We start from the raw sequence: 15,925 nt of genomic DNA on the forward strand, positions 1-15,925 counted from the left end.
ATGTTGGGGTCACGTAATTCCACATTGTCTCAGAAAGATTGGAGGTAAAATCGGGCCGATGGCGATGGTGACGGGCAGTGATGTCAGTAACGCGTTAATTTGTAACGCGTTACTGACATCGGACCACTTTTTTCAGTAACGAGTAATCTAACGCGTTGCTATTTCAAATCCAGTAGTCAGACTACAGTTACCTACTTATCAAAATCATTTTTGCGTTACTATCTTCTTTTGTTATTTAATCGTATTTCCTCTACTCGTCTTGTCGAGTGACCGACGTCTCATGCGACAGAAATGTAAACAATGGAGGGAGATGCGCATTTTGTTGGTGGAAAAACTGGAACTATTTTCAGTTTCTGTCGCCAAGTCCGTTTGTTATAAGCGGCTTTGGGCTTCATTTTTTTAAAGTCGCTTGCAAATTTAATAAGTGGCGGGTTGCGCCTTTTTGGGCTCGTTTTTGAACGTGAAGTTGCTCATTTGGGCTTGGAAATAAGCAGAGACTCATAATAAATCCCAGAATTTGTCCGTCATTAAGGTAGTTTTAGTCAGTCTCTCCCTGTCCATCATTTCCAGGATGATCCGTCCCGCTGTGTCTTTGTTAATGTCAAGTTAATATATTACCTCTGAATGACGTCGAGCTTCGCGTTGCGCTCCACAAAACTGCAAACATCGAGACCAATATGAACAGCGCAATAAACGTGAAAACAGCCACGAATGAACGTGTCCGTAGTTGCCAATAATTATAATGGCAACTTAACGCCATTATAATTATTAATATTAAGATAAGTGTCACAAATCTGTGCAGCCATCTGAGTGGAGCTGCAGGAGGAGATCTGTGCTGCGACACCAAACGCAGGGCCGTAACGCAGAACCTGGAGGCTGGGGGGAGGGGGGGCTTTAAAATCCTTCTTAGAGTTTTCTAGACAACAGTGGACCACACAAATTACTCACGTTTTTTATTTTTTTCTACAATCCCCTCTTCAGTTCAGCCTTATCAGTGGAGACACATTGTTGATGTTACCATTATAAAATAGCTGACAATTAAGTACAAGTACAAAGCTCAATGTTATTTTCACAGGAGGTGGAGCGTTGTTGTTAGCAGCTGCTGAAAGTAACTAAAAAGTTACTTTCAGTGTAACTTAGTTACTTTCCAAAATCAAGTAGTCAGTAATCTAACTAAGTTACTTTTTCAAGGAGTAATCAGTAGTCTGATTAAAGTTACTATTTCAAAGTAACTATGCCAACACTGGTGACGGGTTGTGTGGAGATAAATGCTGCTGGTAAGATCAGTTTATTTATATAGCACATCTTCAGCAACAAGTTAGCTCAAAGGGCTTTACATGAATTAGAAGGAAGTACAAACAAAACTACAAATTGGTTCTTAATGTTTCATAAGTATAAGTAGTCCATAACTAGTTTTTGCTGGTTGTGCAGGAGGTGTTACTTCTGCTTTTCAAAGCTGTACAGTTGTATAATGGCACTTCTGTTTTCAACCATTTTCACATATATAAACGTCAAATGTAAACATTGAGTTTGGGGGCGTGGCTAGCAGCAGATTATTTGAATTTAAAGTGACAGAAGGCTCTAAAACAGAAGCTTGATATAGGCAGAACTGACCAAACAAAAACCTAATTATCTAAAAATTATTTTATGGAAAAGATTTTACATGTTTGAAGCATAAAAGGTCACTTTTAAGGATCAATCTTACACATGAGATCCTTATTATGATTCATTATCAGTACAATTCACACTTCTGTGGAAAATTTGAGCACAGTAGGAAATTAAAGAGAAACACAATCATCACTTATCAATAACATTTATTTCATAACTGAATCTATGATCATTTTAAAGTCTTTAGATAAATTGATTTTTTTAACTGCTGACTTAGAGAAAAGGTGTGATGGATTATTTTTAGTCATTTTTATTCTGTTTTTAAAGAAATCATGATGACCACAGTAACTTATTCACAGACCTAAACATTTTTAGACACTTTCTCCAAAGATAAAGGCATTTTTAAAAACTTAAAACATTAAAAGACACGCAGAATACTTTCTAAGAATAGTAGAGTATTTTGGTCGCCTTAAATTTCTATCAGTAAAATCCTGTCAGTCATTCAGTCTAACTCTGACAGATTATTTAACTTTCAACTAATGACTAATAACTTAGATACGTAGTTATGCATGTTTCTGATAACTCATATTCTGAATCTAGCGTTTCGAGACGATGGCTGGACATTTCTGCAGGATGTTTGCTGCAGAGACACTCAGGTTTTTAGAGGATTTTGGTGGCATTAGTAGCTGTAGCAGAGGAAGTTTTTCCTCTCTTGGCAGTCTCTGGCCTCCACGGTGCTGCTGCCGGTCTTAGATATGGCCCCACAGTGCCGCCCCTGGGGGGGGCATTTCAGCAGGTCAGAGTACAACACATTTCTCCCATTTATCCACAGCCATTCATCTCCCAGGAAACGCAGACCAGTCCAAACCTGCCAGGAGAAACAGAAATTAATCCTTTCGTGCCTGAAACTCCTTCAAGTCGGCAAATATTCCTGCACTCTCAGTAAATAATGTGAACAAAGCGAGAAAATGGCTCCAGAAAACAACATTTTCCTCTCTGTTGCCAGGAAGTCAGTCAGATTTTGCTCCATGTTTTGCAGGGATGGAGGCAAAACCGGTTCTTATGGTATCAAAACCGAATGCTTAGGATGTCGACAAATATTTCAGGACATCGCTTTTGGTACAACGCAAAATATTAATGGAAAACAGTTAATTACTCAACGGTATTAAAACCAGGTATGCACAACAACAACAGAAAAAAAGGTCTGAAATCGTTATTTATTGAAGTTTCACAAATCACCCATGTTAGAGGAAATATTTCCTCATGGCTCTCAAAGCTGAAGTTGGTAAATGGCTAAAGGACGATTCCACCAAATTTTCTGCTACCTTCAGCATCTTTATCAACTCTGATTAAAAAGTTACAACACCAAGATTTTTCAAACCTGAACTGGATTATTCTCAACTAATAGCAGAATATTTAAAGCCAACTGGATTATGACCCTGCGACAGACTGGCGACCTGTCCAGGGTGAACCCCGCCTCTCGCCCGGGACGCAGCTGGAGAGGAACCAGCAACCCTCCCGACCCCATTTAGGGAAGAAGGGTGTAAAGAAAATGGATGGATGGATGGATGGATTATGACCATAAGACATTAAAGTAAGACTGAATTTAAGTTTTTGGCTTGATGAAATGAAACCATCAGCTGCTGGTTCAGTGAGTTTTCAGAGTGGAAAGAGTTGAGTTTGAACCTTCATTTAAAAGGTTGATTATGTGGGTAAGACAGTTTGTACAGTGTTGCAGTGTGCTTCTCCTGTTATGCAGCACAAACACACTATTTACTTTTTTTATATTATTACTAATTAGCTGGTTAGTGCTGAAACCTTTTGGCATTGCTACTTCCTTTACCTTTCTATTAAAACGTTGCTCTGCTTCCTTTGCACATCTGTTGATCCTGGCTGTGGACAAAGTTTGCAGGTTCCCTGGTGCTTTTTTTCTGTCCTTTCTTAAAATTCATGTTTTTATAAAACAAATAAAATAATTTTCTGCAGTCAGCTAATTGCAGGTATTTGCTCAGCAAAAGTTAGACACACAGAGGTGGTACTTTAAGCCAGGACCAAACGCCACGTTGTGTTGGAAACACGGTTTTACAATCATTAGCAACAACTTTGTATTTTCTCTGAGATGGTGGCTCTGGTAACTTATGTTGCTTTTAACTCGTGTTCAGTTTGTTGTGCATCTGCGTGTGAAGAGGAAAGGAAGTTAAGTTTCGTGATTTTGACTAAACGGCGGCGTCTCAAAGATGATGTTTAAGAACAGGTCAAACAGCTCCATCCCTGTTTCAAAGATTATTCAAATATGAAAATGGATCCGGACGGTGTTTCCTCCTGAACCCACCTCTTCGGTGTCTGCCGCCGTTATTCTGTTCACCACATATTTGTGTTCATCTCCAGGCTCCACGCTGAGCAGATTGAAGCGAAGGTTGCTGTTGAGTCCAAGGCCTTGGCAGTGCTCAAACGCCTCCTCCCAGCTCTTATTCTCCTTCACCAGGATCCCGTTGTCCTTCATGCAGAAGGACGGATGAAGAGTCTGGCAGTTTTTGGCAGCCAGCGTCTTTGATTTTGAAGTGATGGTTACACAGTCCTTGTTGTCACTCGGCTTTAGTTTCCAGTGTTTGTCCTCCTCGAGGCCTGAACTCCATTTCCAAGAGCTGTCTGAAGAAAAAAGTGAATAATTTTGTCACAGACATTTTTTCCCAACTGAGCTTGGAATGAGGAAAAGTTAAATAACTTCTGATACGAATGCAGCTCGTCTTTCTGCATAAAGCATAAATTGTAACTTTTGCTCAGGATGTTCGGTTGAAGTAGCAGGTTCCTCTAAATCACTTTCTGAATCCTGAGCAACTTTTGAGCCAAATCTGGTTTATTGGTAATCAGTAATCATTTTTAAGTCATATTTTAAGGTTTTGTTTTTACCATGTCTGTGAAGTCCGATCCAGATGGGAAAGTCTTGCCCATTGAAATACTTCATTTCGTCCTTTGTAAAAGTTGCCAGCTCCTGATTGATTTTCATGCAGTGGTCCTTCGCCTCAGACCACGTCATCATCTCCTGTATTATGTTTGTAGTGCTGCTTTTTATTGCCCGACATGCAGAGAATGATTTCATGTCACACTGTCTGCTATAAATCCTTAAAGCAAAAACATGAATAAAAGAAGAACTTAATGTTTTAAACCCTCAAATCCACATTTAAACAAAAACATTGTGTTGTTAACTGGATTAATGACAGAAAATTCAAACAATTTAACACATCAGCCAAGCCCTGAAATGTCTGATGTTGATCCTCTTTAAAGGAGGGAACAAATGTTGGTTCGTGGTTTAGGAAATCTTGAGTGTTTGTTTAGCTCTTCCATAATTTAACAACCACCACAGCTACCAAATAAGGAAATTAACTTTATCTGAATATGACAAAAACAACTCTGCAAAATAATTTAAAAATTATATTAAAACAATCTTGTTTTAGCAAATTGTTGTCAGAGACAGGTTAATGCAAATATTATGTTTTGTAGCTGTTTTAATTCCTGATAATCACATCACAAATTGGATGTGATGGAAGGAAAGAAAGGTAAAAATAACACAGAAAACTGAAAATGAAGCTGGAAGTCTTGCAGGATGTTTCTATCGGCGTTCTGTAACTGTGAAGTGAATTATTTTCTCCTTTGTTTTGCAGTTTAACTCAAACTGAGTCTGGATGTGATGAACAGTTTTTAAAGTCATGCCTCAGATTATTTATTTCAGAAAAACAAACAGTCTCACATTACCTTCTGTCATAGTAGTAATTGTAGCCGAGTACAGCGCAGTTTTTATTATTATTATTTCCTTCATTTGACTCCCAGTCGAACTCATAATGTCCTCCGTCGATCCACTTCCAGTTGTTTGGTGTTTCTCTGTGCAGACCAATCCAGGCTTTATAGTCTAGCAGATACAGGCTGTTTGCATGTGCCTGGTTGTAGACGGTGGCCAAGTCCAAGTCTTTTCTATGAGGACAAACTGTCAGTTATCATGTTTGTTCAATTATCTTTCAGCACAAACCTGAATCTCCACCTCAGCTGTTGTGTTTGCTCTTGAATAAAATGTTCAGATGAATGAATGGTTTTAGATCATTTAAAGGGAAATATAAAAACACTAAAGCTTATTGATGAGGCCTGGCACAATAACTAATTTTCCTGGCGATAAATTGTCCCAGAGGTTATTGCAATAAACGATAATATTGTTGTTTTGAGACCATTTTCAAGTAATAAAATGGCATAATAAGGCAAGCACACTTTCTCAAATATCAATAAACTTTAAATTTTATTGAATATTTAACGCTGGAACTGGAAGACATTTTAAATATACACAATTAATAAGCAAACCAACAAATAAAATTAATTATGAAGTTTCTGTAAACAAAACATTCCTTCTGGGTGAAACCAAAACACCAAACTGAAGACTTTTACCATCCTGTTTTTGACAGAAAGAGAGAAATGATAAATCATGCAAATGGAAATCATTGAGCTCATTTTAATTCGTCATGCGATCAGTTGATATATTGATTATTACGGCAGGCCTATTGATAATACAAACTGGATCGCTGAAAATCAAACTAAATGATAGATAGTATATTTGTTAACTCTAATCCTTAACAGAGAATAAAACAAAAAACTTACTGTCTGCAGAAGTCTTGTGCATCTTTCCAGGTGAGACCAAATTTCACATGTTGGCTTTTGACTGACAGAACCGATCCGGGTCCAGTTGCCGTGCCGACGGCGCTGAGGAAGAGGAGGAAAGTCATCAGCGTAATGAGGATGCTCATCATGGTCAAACGTGAAACAGTGAAACTCTTTTCACTGTTTATGGGGTAGCGTTTCCCATCGCCGAGGTTTAAATGCAGCCGCAGTCACACCACAAAACCGCCTTCAAACACATTTACATACGAGGCGCAAATAAGTAGTTAACATTCACACCGGTAGAGCAAAACTTCCTGAGAATATATTTGCCTGCAGGAAATGAAGGCAGGATTTCCCTACGGCCCTTCAAACTGGAAGCTGACTGGTTATCCAGCAGCAACCTTCACCTTCAACAATTTGTATGTCGGTTGAACTCAAGTTGAAGTAAAATACTCCTGAAATTATTCAAGTTAGAGTCAAAAAGTATTTGGTAAAAATGTCTACTCCAGTGCTGAGTAACTGATCAACTTATCAATCATTTGATATTTAAAAATTACATCATCAGATGGACCAAAATATAAAGTCAAGTTGAAATTTTTGTTTTTCCAAGGACAAAAATTACAATAATTTAGATAAGTAACAAAAAAATAACAAAATCAGGCAAAACATTTTCCATATCTTTTTTTTTTTTTTTTTTTTTTTTTTAACTTATGAAATTTTAACAGAAACTGCAGGTTTGAGTCTGAGTCTGAGTCTGGTGAATGTTTGGTTAAAACATGTTTGTTTTTCATTCACTGGGAAGAAAATGGTTTTTACTCAAGTAAGAGTAGAAATACTTCATCATAAAAGTACAGCGTAGTAGAAATACTCCTAAAAGTACATTTTCTTTCAAAAGACTTACTCAAATATTACCAGTTAGCCAAATCTGCAATTAAAGTTATTTTTTCTGGTTTATTTCTCTCCCATGGTAACGTTTCTATAAATTCTTTGTTTCTTTAATAGATGAGGAATGGAGCCAAATCACATTCCTGTAGTTTTTAGATTGATGGACCAAAAACACTTTGGCAGTCTGTAGGACTTTAAATAATGAGAGTTATTTCAGCTAAAACATCTTTGCAACATAAAGAAAACATGTTCATTGCATAATGGATTGCAGAAGGTTTGTCCAATGAAGCTTATTCTAATACTTTAAGGAAAATAAGGCCAAAGATGTTTTAGTTTTGGAGCTGGATAATATTTGAATTGACACAAACAAAAGCAAGTTAAACGCTGCATGAGGAATAAATGAAGTTACTGAGATTGAATTTGGTGTTTCTGCTGTTTAACGTCTCATCCCTCCCTGTGTTTAGCAGAGTTGGCTGCATGTCATCAAGTTGAAATTTTTGTTTTTCCAAGGACAAAAATTACAATAATTTAGATAAGTAACAAAAAAATAACAAAACCCGGCAAAACATTTTCCAAAACATTTTTTTTTTTTTTTTTTTTTTTTTTTTAACTTATGAAATTTTAACAGAAACTGCAGGTTTGAGTCTGAGTCTGGTGAATGTTTGGTTAAAACATGTTTGTTTTTCATTCACTGGGAAGAAAATGGTTTTTACTCAAGTAAGAGTAGAAATACTTCATCATAAAAGTACAGCGTAGTAGAAATACTCCTAAAAGTACATTTTCTTTCAAAAGACTTACTCAAATATTACTAGTTAGCCAAATCTGCAAGTAAAGTTATTTTTTCTGGTTTATTTCTCTCCCATGGTAACGTTTCTATAAATTCTTTGTTTCTTTAATAGATGAGGAATGGAGCAAAATCACATTCCTGTAGTTTTTAGATTGATGGACCAAAAACACTTTGGCAGTCTGTAGGACTTTAAATAACGAGAGTTATTTCAGCTAAAACATCTTTGCAACATAAAGAAAACATGTTCATTGCATAATGGATTGCAGAAGGTTTGTCCAATGAAGCTTATTCTAATACTTTAAGGAAAATAAGGCCAAAGATGTTTTAGTTTTGGAGCTGGATAATATTTGAATTGACACAAACAAAAGCAAGTTAAACGCTGCATGAGGAATAAATGAAGTTACTGAGATTGAATTTGGTGTTTCTGCTGTTTAACGTCTCATCCCTCCCTGTGTTTAGCAGAGTTGGCTGCATGTCAGGCATGAATGTTTCTCAGATGTGTCACAGGTTTGTTATTAGTGAGTGATGGAAAGCGGATGGCTGTCGAGGAGAGGCGAGGCTCACAAACTCATTTTTCTTTTGCCTATCTCAGAAACCGTTCTGACAAACATTTGGTTTCACTGAGGAGGAACAAAACAGAACTTCATCAAACGTAAAGCAGGAATATCAGGGATAAGACGCAGTCGTTAAAACAAATATTGCTTTCTGAATAAATCTTGAGGATAATTTTCTAAGATGTTTCTGCTTCGCAGACAAACACGCTTCTCAATCAGGCAGTTATGCAAAAGAAAAGTTTTCACAGTTTGTTTCAGTAGGATTTTAAAGATCACATTTCAAGATTTTTTCTTCTCAATTAGAGATTTCTACCCCAAAAAGCTTGAGGTTTAATTTAACCTTTATAAACTATAGACTTCAGAGGTCGAGTAGGCATTCTTTATAGTTAAATACAGAGATGTCAAATTATACTCAAGTAAGCAGCACTATTTTAACATATTTTTCCTCAAGTTAAAGTAAAGACTGTCCAGCTAAGAAATTATTCAAGCAAAAGTAAAATTCAAGTCATAAAGTCTGATTTGATATTTTAAACTGATGTCAAACTGTAAAGTTCTGTGCTTTATAGTTTATGTGCTAAACTTTACATAAAATTAATACGTACAGAAAATAACATTAAAAAAACAAGCTGATGCACTAGCAAGAAGATTCACCTCAACATAAACTGCAGCTGTGTTTGTGTTTCAGACATTTTTGGTTGAATGTGTTTGTTCTTTCTTCATGGAAGTTACTCGTATTGGACAGAGTATCCAGAAACTTTAGTCAAGTAAGAGCAGCAATACTTCATATCACTCAAGTAAAAGTAAAAGGTACTCCTGAAAGTACATTTTTTACAAAAGGTCAGTTTCTACCCATTTATAGTTAAATAATAAAACTTAAATTTAGGAAAGGAGGAGAAGAGTAAACCTGATGAACCATGAAATCTGACCCTTGACCTTTCCATCTGCCTCTGCAGTGATAAAGTGAGGTGAAACTGAAAGAAAATACCATTTGTTTATCCAAGTGGTTTGAGTTTGTTGGTGATGAAGACTGACTGACCGACTGTCTGCGTATCCAGTGAAACCAGTAAAGCTGCTTTACTTTCTCCAAACGTCCATCAGACACACATTTACATCATCCTGAGGCTTTCTGTAACAATTCTTAAGATTTATCACGTGGAAAGCTTGAACCTGTGAACTCGTCGTTTCTTCTTCTACTGTATCGCCGCAGCGACTGAGAAAGTGGAAAAACAGTAATTCATCAAGTTGGGGAAAAGAATAAAAAAACACATAAATTACTTTGGCGGGGGCAGAGTGGCTTTTATTAATGGCAATGCAAGTCTTGTAAAAAGCAGCACTGACATATTTTCCACTTTTTAAGCCACTTTAAAGCTTCCCCCACCCCCAGCTCCACGCTCCCCCATTAACAACAGCCCATCAATCAATCTCTGCTCTGAAACAGCGACTTACTCCGGAAACACAACCTTCTTTCTCCTCCAAATATTTCAACTCTCTCCGATTAGCTGCTCTGTGCCTCGTCTTGACGTCACTCACCTTGAATCCATTCCCTCATCTCTCTGGATCAAATCGGCAGAGGCTGCTATCTCGTATGAGACGCCGTCTTTATGGCACAGCTGGCAGCACTTAGCGCAGTCAGAGTCTCTGGACTGAGAGCCAGAGCCAAGAGCCGCGCCGAAACATTAAGACAAACTCAGATGGGTTTCCTTAAACTGGTAAATGTTTAGGTGCTGCAGTTTGTTTTGAACTTTTAAGAAACCGTAAAAAGCAAGGTGTTCTTGTGCAGATAGTTCCACATTAAACCAGCACAATTTCAAAGAAAGCAGTCAAAAACGTTCAAGGTGATCTGAACTGAGACATTTTACTAAAATCACTAAAACTCTAAAGCAGGGGTGTCAAACTCCAGGCTTCAAAGCCCGCTGTCCTGCAACTTTTAGATGTGTCTCTGCTGCGCTACCTGAATAGAATAATTAGGTCATTAATAAGGATCTGGAGGACTGATCTACACAAAGAGGAGGTGATTAAACAATCTCATTCCAGTGTTTTGTACCTGTGGCACGTCTAAAACCTGCAGGACGGCGGCCCTTGAGGACTGCAGTTTGACACCTGTGCTGTAAAGGATTCAGGGTTACAGCGTTAGCTTCTATCTAATGTCCACAGCTGGGAAAATAAAACTGCAGCTCTTATAGGATTAGACAGAAAGTTTGGTTTATATGTAACACATGTGAAGAACCTCTTTCGAAGCAGCAGGTTGCTGCACCTGTCTGTTAACAAGATGCTAAAATCAAATGACCTTTGAGAATAACTGCTGCTGCCCATCAATCTGGGAAACATCATGAGATGTTTCCAACCTTTTTGTTCCATGATATTCTGCAGAAAGAAGGATTCTTCACCAGTAGGAGACATTTGAAGAGGGACTGTTATAAAATCAACTTTTTTTAGCTTTATAGCATGTTGCAATGTTATTCATTCATCAAAGACATCTTGTTTTGATTCTTTCATGCTGCAATTAGCAAACACCATGACATACTTCTCAGTCCAAAGTTGCTAAAAATGGTTGTAAACAGCATGATGGAGGAGCATTGTTGTGACTACGGCAGGAGCTTCTTAAAGAGATAAAGGCCAAATTTCAAGCCATCAAATTGCAAAGTAAAAGTTCTTTTAAGTCACATCTGATACATACATTATTTTTATAACAACTGAATAACGTAGTTACTCGATTGAGCTATAAAATGGCACAATGGCTGGAAAATACATAATACTGCCCCTTTAAGACAGCTGTTCCAGCAAATTTACTGCAAGGTTAAATTGTGCAATGTTCAATGAAATTACTAATAACCTAAAAGCTCAATCTCAGACTCCACAGGCCTCAGATGTTGAATATGTTCATATTCATAATGGGACAATTAGAAAAGGACGAGTTTTGTTTTTTTTTTTTTGGGGGGGGGGATATTTGTTGAAAGAGACAGCCTTTTCTTCTTTTCAACTGTTAGTTCCAACCAATAATGTCCGCTCATAGCTCATACCTTCTTTTAGTGTTGCAGTTTGGCCGCCGTCCAGCAGAGGGCGCCGCTCGTCTTCCTTTACCGGAGCAAGTTAGGAATAAAGATGGCGACGCGGCGCCATAACATAACAGGGAAAAGAAACGGTCCAAACAGAGTCCGGTGAGGGATGAATAGTGCACTTTATGTGTTTCTGTTTAGAAATATAAACGCTGGACAAGTTCCGTAAGTTTTTACCTTAAACTGTATGACGGAGCAGCGTCAACTTCTCAATTAAAAATACCTGATGTGCTATGAAGACGAGAATTATCTGATGACTGAAAAGAGGAGGAGATGATGGAGAAACATTATTACATAATGGAAACAAACATGGCACCAATAAGCAAGATAGTCTCTCTGTAAGTGTTTCACTTATTTTATTCTTTTATCTTTTCCTATTCAACTGCATAAGAGGTTCCTGTTATATTTTATAAATATGTCTAAGTTTAACAATGTGAGAACCACAATTTTCTGTTTATTCAGCTAATGCAAAATAATGTTACAATGCATTTATTTTTTTAGTTCAGCTTATTATGAAAAATTAATCCCTTTATGTTGAGTTAAGAAAAAAACTGCCAATGTCAACTCGTTAGTTGGTTGACCATATCAATCAACTTTAGATTAACTCATTAATTGATCAATTGCATCCCTAATATAAGTCCTAACACAGTGATTGAAAAAGGAAGTAACCGAGGCATTACAGTGGCTCAGTCAAAGTCCAGACCTTGACCTGCGTGAAATCCTGTGGTGGACAAAATAGGAAGGTTGTGCAAAAACCGATGTCCGCAAATATTTCTCTACAATAATGTGACAAACTGAAAATACTAAATACTTCTACAAATGACTCCATAAGCTGTTTAATCACACGGTGGGTTTTTTCCAGTCAAAGTTTTCCCTGCACTTTGATTCCCTGCCTTACAGTTTCTGGTTGCCTTGTTGAGTTTGGTGATCTGTCTACCACAGTCAGCCTCGCCGTTTCAACACTCGCCCTGTGTTGAGAGCTGTGGGAGTGTTGCCGTAGCGACCGCTTTGTGGAGTGTTTGCGAGTGTTTCAGGCTCCTGCAGGATTTTGGGGGAGGGAACGCAAGAAATGTGTGTGTGCATGCATGTGTGTGGAAATCAGTGTTGGCTGGAAGTGCCTGAATGACCTCATGCACATCTGTGTGTGCTGATCAGCGGAGAGAGTTTTTACAGAAAAAGTTTCACTCATGTCTTTGAGTAGCAAGCCTCGACTGGAAGCTGTTTAAAGGAATAAAATGATTAAAAGCAAAACTAAACCCAGAGCCGGAGCGTCATTTGGTGTGTGACTCGGATCGGCTTGCCGCCTCCAGCAGCTGCTCCTGTTCTGAGTTGCCATATCTTATTCATAACCTGCAGAACAGTAACTTGATCCAACACACTCATTAGACTTCCAATGTTGTTTTAACACGGCAAAAATACTCAAAATATTACCAAGTATTTCTAGTGCAAATATCTTAGTACACTTGAATTAAGAAAAAACTAACAACTTTTTACCAAGCAATAGGAGCTTGTTCTTAGTCTATAATCCCTTAACATTGTTGAAAAAGTGCTAGATCCTTTGGCAGATTATTTCACTTATAGCTTTGGAAAAATACCTGATTATAATTGACATAATCTGCCAATCGATGTTAAGGAATTATTGATTTAAAATAAGTACATATTTCCTGCTGAAAAGTTACATGTAAGTTAGTTTTCTCTTATTTCTAGTGTACTAACTAACATATTTGCACGAGAAACTGGAACAAAATTATTTGGAAAGATTTTGTGTTTTTGCAGTGCAGGCTGCTGATCATAAGTTTTTAAAAATAAGTTGGAGTGTGTGAATAAGCAGTAAAGTTAGGGTTAATCAGATTATCAGTGGTGGAAAACAAAACTCCCAGTGTAGGGACTTTAGAACTGCTCCATCTTTCTGGTTTTAGTCAGAATACCAGCAGCAGCGTTCTGGATCAGCTGCAGCTGGAGGATTGATTTTTTTTTTAGGCAGACTTGTGAAGATGTTGTTGCAGTAATCAGTGCGACTAAAGATAAACGCCTGGATGAGTTTCTCTAGATCTTTCTGCAACATTAGTCCTCTAATCCTGGAAATGTTCTTCAGGTGACAGAGGGCCGACTTTGTGACTGTCTTTATGTGGCTCTGATGGCTCAGAGCTGAGTCTACACAGATTAGTGAAGTCTGTTTAGTATCTGTAATAGCTTTAATAAGATCAGCGGACTTCAGAGTTACAGATCTGTGTATCATCAGCATAAAGTTGACATAACATCATTTTTTAGTAAGAGGTAACTCAAAGGAAAACTGGACAAACCCAAGAATTGACCTCTGTGTCTCTCCTTAGGTCAGAGTTTCATTTCATAAAATTAGTTGATTAGTTATACAGCCCCCATTCATAGCATATTTCATCTCAATGCACTTAATAAGACAAACAGATAAAATTTATATTCAGAAGTGATCAAATTCATCCAATCATGCAGAAAGATTCAACTATATAAATTTCAACTTAATCAGGAAGTCTGACACATGCAATGTTTTGAAATTTCTTTGTTGAAATATATGAATGTATTGCATATTGTGCAGCTACAATTAGACAAGAAATAATGCAGCAAAAGAGCTAGAAACCTTCCTAACCTTAGCATCCATATCCCACCAGCCTTAATATATAAAGATGTCTTGATTTCTTCAAGAAAAAACTCTGAAGCAAAATACAAGGCTTGCAAAGTTCTGCAGAAGTATGTAACATGAAAAGCTCAAACATTTACTTCCTTATTTATTTAATTCAGGTTTTGCACCATAACCAGTAACTGAACAGCTGGGTGTCTGTGCAGGATCTTCCTGATTGTTTTTACTTCAGCATATTTAAAGGAGCCCAGAAAGGACTTCATAATAACCATAACAGTCGACGATTTCATGCGCTTATCCTCCATGAGTCCTTGGATGATATGAATGTGTGTAAAACTGGCCCGCAGGAAATAACAAGCAGGCTTGTTTTAGGAGCACATTTACATCACTCAGGGGTATAGCAAAATAAAAAGTGTAAAGTTTATCCTCCTGCCTAACATCATAAACTTTGCATGTTGAAAAACATATAAAATGTACATTTTTGTGCAGATTTAGTTCCAAAGTGCTACTCAAATCCCAAAGTTATTCATAATTTGTAAGGTTTAGACTTCATTTTTTATTCAACCAGGGACCTAAAAAGGCTCAATAGTAGATTACTCAACTCTAAGAAGGCTGGTTCTGTTCTGGTTCTGTTCTGGTTCTGTTCTGGGGCGACTGAGGAACCTCTGGAGATGATTATATAAATGATTCTTAATAAAATCAAGAAATTTATGGACAACCCTGAGCATCCTGTACATGAGGCTTGAGCAAACAGAGTATCTTCAGTCAGAGGCTTCTTCAGATTTGCTGCAATACAGACAGCTACCAGAAATATTTCCAAACATGCGGGAACTCAGCTGGGGTTGCTAGGTAACAGGGATGGGCTGGGATGGGGTTGCTAGGTAATGGCAGAGTGCTCGTTGAATGTGACTTAACAGTTGGAAGGCTTTTGAAACAGCTCATTTTCCAGACACCAAAAACATTAACTTACCATCAGAAAACAGCTGGGTGGCTTTTCTAAGCGGTTGGACTGTTTTAGAATCAGTTGAATATTGAATACAAGTATAAAAATGTTCAAAATGCTTTCTCTGTAACATCATAAACATCGAGGCAACAGGAAGTGGTATTTGTTTCAGTGCTATTTGTTGTTAAATAGAAAAAAAAAGACTTTTTGTTTCAATACGTATGAAGAAAACAACTCCAGCAACTCAGACACATCCCCCCTAATTACACCTCCCTCTGGAATTACAATGTACACATGCACAATATTGCCACAGATCCACTGTTATGATATCATCTTACTGCCCCTCTGGGAGAGTCACATGACCTCTGTTCAGAGGAGGGGTCGGGCTGGGGGGGTCAAACTGTCTCAATGAAAACCACATGGAGGGAGGAGAGAGAGGGAGAGAGAGGGAGAACCCAACATGAGCAACACGGGAGAAAAGGGGGGAACTGAGAGCAGCAGCAGGGACGGGTTGAGGCTCAGGAACCAGGACCAGAACCGGGACCACGGACCAGAACCAGCCAACATGTCAGAGTCCATCAAGAGGAGAAACTCCAGCAAGCAGCTCCTGCAGAACCTCATCAGGTGAGACGCAACACAACTCTGGGTCATCACCTGCAGGATGAAGCAATAATAAAATACAGATTAGGGATCATTTTCATTACTATTCACTCAGGAAAAGATCAGCAAGCTGCAAGAATTTAACCAGATAAAAAAGGAAATGTGCAACTGTTTTACCAAAGTAAAACATAAAAGACCCAAAAATGTAGAAAATGGATCCCAGAGGAGAAGCTGATT

The 15,925-nt window shown here is 37.8% G+C and overlaps 2 protein-coding genes across 7 annotated transcripts in view; one reads left to right on the plus strand and one right to left on the minus strand.

Annotated features, from left to right (window-relative positions):
• Window positions 1-1,344: 1,344 nt before the first annotated feature.
• On the minus strand, window positions 1,345-10,156 carry LOC122845102 (C-type mannose receptor 2-like). 2 transcript variants are annotated; one of them, XM_044141167.1, is made up of 6 exons: window positions 10,006-10,156; window positions 6,250-6,351; window positions 5,362-5,577; window positions 4,519-4,730; window positions 3,941-4,257; window positions 1,345-2,476 (listed from the first exon to the last, which is right to left on the minus strand). In XM_044141167.1, the coding sequence occupies exons 1-6, from the start codon at window positions 10,014-10,016 to the stop codon at window positions 2,288-2,290; spliced, it is 1,047 nt and encodes a 348-aa protein (XP_043997102.1). In that variant the 5' UTR covers window positions 10,017-10,156; the 3' UTR covers window positions 1,345-2,287. The 2 variants fall into 2 exon arrangements, with proteins under 2 accessions (XP_043997102.1, XP_043997094.1); XM_044141159.1 differs by lacking the exon at window positions 10,006-10,156 and having other exon boundaries at window positions 6,250-6,595.
• A 1,435-nt stretch (window positions 10,157-11,591) lies between these two features.
• LOC122845129 (non-muscle caldesmon-like) overlaps window positions 11,592-15,925 on the plus strand; it is a 32,842-nt gene continuing 28,508 nt past the window's right edge. For 4 of the 5 annotated variants that reach the window (XM_044141198.1, XM_044141223.1, XM_044141214.1 and 1 more), the window contains exon 1: window positions 15,528-15,712. In XM_044141198.1, coding sequence (XP_043997133.1) covers window positions 15,549-15,712 — 164 coding nt within the window. In that variant the 5' untranslated portion in view covers window positions 15,528-15,548. Of the gene's footprint in view, window positions 11,870-15,527; window positions 15,713-15,925 lie in introns of those variants that run through there. The other variant, XM_044141231.1, reaches the window with a different exon arrangement.

The sequence above is a fragment of the Gambusia affinis genome, linkage group LG02 (assembly GCF_019740435.1).
Source record: "Gambusia affinis linkage group LG02, SWU_Gaff_1.0, whole genome shotgun sequence".
Taxonomy (NCBI): domain Eukaryota; kingdom Metazoa; phylum Chordata; class Actinopteri; order Cyprinodontiformes; family Poeciliidae; genus Gambusia; species Gambusia affinis.